We start from the raw sequence: 5,724 nt of genomic DNA, 5'->3' as shown, positions 1-5,724 counted from the left end.
CCCCCCCCCCCCCCAGGGGCTCTGCGCGGGGTGGAGCAGGACCCGGCAATGCCTGCTGGGAGCTGTGTGCTGACCGCTGCCTCCCCACTGCAGCTGGAAGCCCGGCAGGCACTTAACGAGGCGGTGTGCGCAGAACTGCGTTCCCGAATCCTGGAGCTCTGGGACCGCCTGCAGGTTCCAGCCGAGGAGAGGGATGCTGTGGCCCCACACATGACCGGGTCCCGCGCCAGGACCAGGAGAGAGGTAAGGAAGCCTGCCTGCCTTTGGGGGAGGGCAGGCTGCCTGCTCCTGGTAGCGCAGGCAGGGGGGAGGACCCAGCACTCCATCCTGTAGCTCTTGTGCAGGAGTCTGCAGCCGCTGAAAGCTGTTAGTCCCTGGAGCGCAGGCTGCTCCTGATACCCTGAGCCCGTGTGTGGTCTGCTCCCTCCCCAGCTGCAGCTGGAAGTGGACCGCCTGGAGGAGCTGAAGCTGCAGAACATGAAGGTGGTGATCGAGGCGATCCGCGTGGAGCTGGCAGCCTACTGGGACAAGTGCTTCTACAGTCCAGGCCAGCGGGAGGGTTTTGCCCCCTATTATGATGGTGTGTTGGGACCGGGGGGTTGGAGCCTGGTGTGCTGTGGGGGTTCCTGCTTGCAGCCGGCCTGGCCTTGTAACCCCGCTGTCGTCTTCCCAGAGGACTACACGGAGACCCTGCTGCAGCTCCATGACGCTGAGGTGGGGAGGCTGAAGCACTACTACGAGACACACAGGGAGCTCTTTGAGGCCGTCCAGAAGTGGGAGGAAAACTGGAGACTGTTCCTGGAGCTGGAGGTATTGACCCTGTGTGGGGAGCAAGTTTGTGCTACACATGGCACAACGAGCATCTGGCCACAAGGGCTGGGACGGCAGTAGTCCGGGCCAGCAATATCCCAGTTCAGGGGCCTGGGGTGGGGTAGTCTCCTCTTGCTGCACTCTGGCATGGGGGATCGCAGGGTGCTGGGGTGGGCCTGGGCTACCTTGTAACTGGGCTCTTGCACCTCAGAGAAAAGCAAGCGACCCGAGCCGCTTTGCCAACCGCGGGGGGAACCTCCTAAAGGAAGAGAAGCAGCGGGCCAAGCTGCAGAAGACCCTCCCCAAGGTGAGCGAGGCTCTGGGTGGGGGTGCCTGGGCCCCCCAAGCGTGCAGGTGCCTGCCCTCCTGTCCTGAGTGCCGGGGAGCTGGGGTTGGGGTGGGGGAAGGGTCATGGGTCTCGCGGGTCATGCTGTCAGCAGGGACAGACTTGACCACCCCTTGACGCCCCTTCCTGCAATCTGGCCCAGCTGGAGGAGGAGCTGCGCGTGCGCATTGAGGGCTGGGAGCATGAGAACCAGGAGGCTTTTCTGGTGAGCGGGCAGCAGTTCATGGAGTACGTGGCAGAGCAGTGGCAGCTCTTCCGCCTGGAGAAGGAGAAGGAGAAACAGGAGCGCGTAAGTGTGGGGCTGAGCTGCAGCTGCAGCAGGGTGGGCTCAGATATGTTGAGGTGCCCCTGCCCTCAGTCTGGTGCACCCCTTCCCTACCACGTGTCCTGGGCTGGCATGTGTGGCACGGTACCGGTCTGTGATGCTGGCACTGCTGTTGTGTTGTGCGAAGCCTGTCTGGGGAGAGGTTGTCACACTGTTTAGGTGGGATCCCTCCTGTCTCTGGCAAATGGGCCTGAGCACATGTGAGGAGCTGACCTTATGCCCTGCCTCCAGCCTGTAGCTGCTCAACAACTGCAAGTGCTGTAGTGCAGCTCTGTGCCAAGGGGTAGGGCCAGCGGCATCCCACATGCTCTGGACAGGCTGGGTTCTGACAGCAGGGCCCTCGTGTACCCTCAGCAGTCCTGGTTTGTTGGGGGTCCACTGGCTCTGCGCTCTCCTCCCAATGCTGCCCGCTGGGCACAGCTGTATGCACAGCCCTGGGCACTGCTGCCCTGTGCTGCCATGTGTCTGGCATAAAGTAGCTGGGACCAGTTCCCTGCCTGTGGCACTTGGGCTGGGCCATCCCTTTCCCAGTCCTGTCTGTAAGCATCTCTCCTGTACAGCAACTGAAGAAGAGCCGGCAGATCGAGGAAGAGATGTTGTATGGTGCTGTGCCCAAGACACCTGCCAAGCGCCGTGTGCTGGGGCCTCACACGCCTGGCAAAGTAAGGAAGGTAATTGCATGCTCCCCCTACATCACAGCCGGTGGAAGGGTTCGGGCTTCCTGGGCCCACAGGTATTGGGATTAGCCAGTGCCCCCGAGCTGGAGGAGGCAGCACTGCAGGCTCAGTGGTAGTGGTGCGGGCTGTCTTCTTGTAGCAGCAGCGTCTTTGCTGCAGCCTCCTGTGTTGGGCTGCGTGGTTGGGCTCTGGCCCACTGTACTGTGCCCACATCTTGTGCCAACCTCATGCTCTCCCCTCAGCTCAACGCCACCTCCGTCTCCAGTGCCACTCCCAACAGCACGATACGTTCAGGCTTTGGCACGGTGCTCTGCCATTCCCCGGTGTCCCGGCTGCCGCCTTCTGCAGGCAAAGTGAGTATGCACGGTCTTCTGCCTTGTGGGGCCCCTCTGCAGGCACGCAGCCTCCCAGCCACTTGCAGGGCAGGAGGAGTGCAAGACCTGAGGGTGGGAACAGCTCCTCAGCTACTCTACCCTGGCGTGCACCACCAATGTGCAGCTGCCCGGGCCTAACCCCCAGCGCTGCCACTAGGCATTGTTCCGAGCCAGCACCTGCAGGTTTGCCAGGCACATGTCCAAGTGCCCTGCTGCCTGTGGGAGTGCAGCCTGCACTGGGACACTCCTGGGCCACTGTAGCGCTTTGGGGTGAGCTTGTCTGGCTCAGCACAGTGGAGGCTGCTGAGCTCTGCCCACGTTTGCCCTTGAGCTGGGCTGATGCTGGAAGGCCAGTGAGTGGCTGGGCTCCAGCACAATGGGTCAGAACTCTGGCCTGGGACCAGGGTGGGGAGTGGGAATGGAGATGAAGCCAACTCTGCAGGACCTACCAGGCTGTTTGTCAGTCCTCCCTAACTGTGCTTGTCTGTTGCAGCTTGGCCAGTCTGCTCGGCACCCTGGCCACGTGGCCGCCAAGCCCCCGCGTCCTGGTCTCAAGGAGCGCAACAAGGAGAACGTGCCGCAGCTGCATGGCCCCGGGCTGAGCGGTGGGTGCACCCCCACGGCCCCTGCCCAACGTAACTACAGCATTAACTCTGTTGCCAGCACCTATTCCGAATTTGCGGTAATTTACCTCTTCTCAACACTCTGGGCAGCATGTGGTGCCAGACCCTGCACTGCCCTGCCCCGCAGCGTACCCCTGGGCCCAGCCTGGGCCAACTCCTGTGCAGACCAGAGCCTGGGGACACGTGTTTGGTGCTGGCTCCAACTCCAGTGAAATCATGACCAACACCTCTGCCTCGGGCCTGGTTTTTGGGGAGGGACCCAGCTGGCCCCTTGCCACTCCCCTCAGCACTGGGGCACAGAACGATTTGCTAACCTCATACTAACCAACCCACCAGCCCCAGGCAGCAGGGCAGGCATCTCCCTGCAGTGCAGGGGAGTGGAGGCAGGCTCATGTCTGGGGGTTGTGAGGTGTCTGAGGGAACAAACCAGGTCCCTTGCGGCTCAGCCCCGCTGTGGCCGCCTTCCCGAGCCCTAGTGCTCTGAGCAGGGGGTGACACAGGCCTGAGTTGTCCCTTTAGGGTTGGAGTCTGCAGCACCACTTTCCTGGTGCCCAATTTCCAAGGTGGCGGGCAGTCAGAACCGTGTCTGCGCCACTCCCTGTGCAGCTAGGCACGGAGATGCTCTAGGAGCCTGTGCCTCCAACAGGCTACTGGGTGGCTGGGCACCAAAGCTCTGGTTCAGAGCCTTGCTGGCTCCCTCTCTTCCACCCCCATGGTGCCAGCTGCAGGGAGGAGAGCGAGTAGCTTGAGCCTTCTCGCATCCCCCTGGCTGAGTCCTGGATGGGCTGCTGCACATCCTTGCTGCTGACTTTGCTTCTGGAAGCGCCCCAGGGCATGCACTTGGGCTCTAGGTTAACGCCCCTGCTGTCTGCCCAGGTGCTTGGGGTTGCCAGCCTGAGCCTCAGGCAGCCTCTCCAACCCCAGGCTTCCCTGGGACCCTGTGTGAAAGACCCTGGGAGGCCTGTGGCTGTGGCCAGGCTCTGCCTCGCCTCAGTGTGGCAGGGGTGGGAAAGTCCCTGCTCTAACTCCAGTCCAGGGCTGGGGCCAGGGAGGAAGGAGCACAGCAGAGGCCATGTGTCCCTGGACTGACTACATGGTCAGAACAAGCCTCACTTCAAGCCAGAGAGCAGGGCTGGCACTTCTGGCTCACTGCCTGTGGCAGGCTGGGCATTCAGCTCCACAGGCCAGAGCAGGACCCCAGTGGTGGCTAGCTGGGAGGGGGTGATGTCCCCACCCAGGACATGCCCCATGACAGTAAACTGGGGCTGAGATCATCTGCAGGAACGGAGGAAGCGAGCTGCCGCCGGAGGGAGGCAGCTCGTGCAGAAGATGGGGCCTTCCTTTCCCATCTGGCTTGGTGCCAGCTGAGGCCAAGGGTTTTAGGAGCAGTCAGCTCTGAAGTGGAGCATCCATGACTACCCCACCCTCGCCTGCCCTGGCCTGGCGGAGTAGAGCTTTACTGCTTAGCTTCTCAGCCTATGGCACGGCCATGGCCCATGCTCAAGGCCCCAGCGCCCTAGTCCACCGTGTCACTGGCCTCTTTCTCTTTTGCAGCGCGAGCTCTCAAAGGCCTCCAGGTCTGACACCAGCTCCCACATCCTGAACTCCACCACCACCAACCTGCACTGCTGAGGCACGGCTGCCTGGCCTGGCCCCAGCGCTGTCACTAGCCGCTGTTCCCAGAGCCACCGCGTGCACCTGTCTCAGCCGCTGCCCGTCTGCTGGAGCCAGGTGGGCCCTGCCCCAGGCCTGACTTCAGCTTGGTCCCCTGGTGCTTCTCTGCTCTTCTTGCCTAGAGTCGGGATCCTTTTGTTTTTATGATTAAACATTTGCTTTCCTGCCCCAGCCCTGCTGCTGCCTCTGCACTGGCTCAGCCTGGTGGCAGGCAGCCCCCCAGCAGTGGACTAGGGCAACACCCAGGTGCAGGGCTCAGGCAGGAGCAGGAGCTGGGTGAGGAGTGGGGGCTTCGGGCACCACTGGAAGGGAAGCGGAGCTCCCTCTGCCCCAGCTACTGCCCCTGCCACCCGCGGCAGCGCTGCACGTCCTGGTGCCTGTAAATACGAGCCCTGGCCCTCGTGGGCGGGCTGCACCCTGTTAGCACTACAGCTTTGCTTGGTTATTTATTCCCTGCTGCCTGGGCCCAAGCTGCTGCGGGTGGAGGGCTCCTGCTGCATGTCTGTCTGTCTGTCTGTGACGAAGCCGTGGGGCGCGTGGGTGGGACTTGTTTTAACCTCTGCTGACTGACCTGCCTCCCCGTTCGCCTCGGATGCCAGAGGCCAAGCGGGCTCTGTAACGGGATGAATAATACACAAATAAACGATAAAACGGGATGCGTGTCTGGTAGTGCTGTGCAGTCGGGACCCGTGCCGCAGGCTGCTGTTCGTGGCCTGTGCCCGGGGGTCTGCCCCGGCACGAGCTGCAGGCAGCTGGGGCACCTTGCGGCCGGGCTACGGGTGAGGAGCCCCATCTTCCCTCCCGGCGGAAGGCAGCAGCCGCCCTCGGGACCCTGCTGCTGCTGCTGCTTGTGCATCCCGCGCGGGCCCCCCGCCGGAGACGGGGAACTCCAGCG

At 62.8% G+C, this 5,724-nt stretch overlaps 1 protein-coding gene across 1 annotated transcript in view; it reads left to right on the top strand.

Annotated features, from left to right (window-relative positions):
• LOC102367891 (protein regulator of cytokinesis 1-like) overlaps window positions 1–5,505 on the top strand; it is a 10,846-nt gene extending 5,341 nt beyond the window's left edge. Inside the window, exons 3-11 of the mRNA XM_025212488.1 lie at window positions 17–243; window positions 433–580; window positions 674–810; window positions 1,022–1,117; window positions 1,299–1,445; window positions 2,042–2,152; window positions 2,401–2,511; window positions 3,026–3,214; window positions 4,710–5,505. Coding sequence (XP_025068273.1) covers window positions 17–243; window positions 433–580; window positions 674–810; window positions 1,022–1,117; window positions 1,299–1,445; window positions 2,042–2,152; window positions 2,401–2,511; window positions 3,026–3,214; window positions 4,710–4,787 — 1,244 coding nt within the window. The 3' untranslated portion in view covers window positions 4,788–5,505. The remainder of the gene's footprint in view (window positions 1–16; window positions 244–432; window positions 581–673; window positions 811–1,021; window positions 1,118–1,298; window positions 1,446–2,041; window positions 2,153–2,400; window positions 2,512–3,025; window positions 3,215–4,709) is intronic.
• The last annotated feature ends 219 nt before the right edge of the window (window positions 5,506–5,724 follow it).

The sequence above is a fragment of the Alligator sinensis genome, unplaced genomic scaffold (assembly GCF_000455745.1).
Source record: "Alligator sinensis unplaced genomic scaffold, ASM45574v1 scaffold407_1, whole genome shotgun sequence".
NCBI lineage: Eukaryota > Metazoa > Chordata > Crocodylia > Alligatoridae > Alligator > Alligator sinensis.
This window is presented reverse-complemented; position numbering and strand designations above follow the sequence as displayed.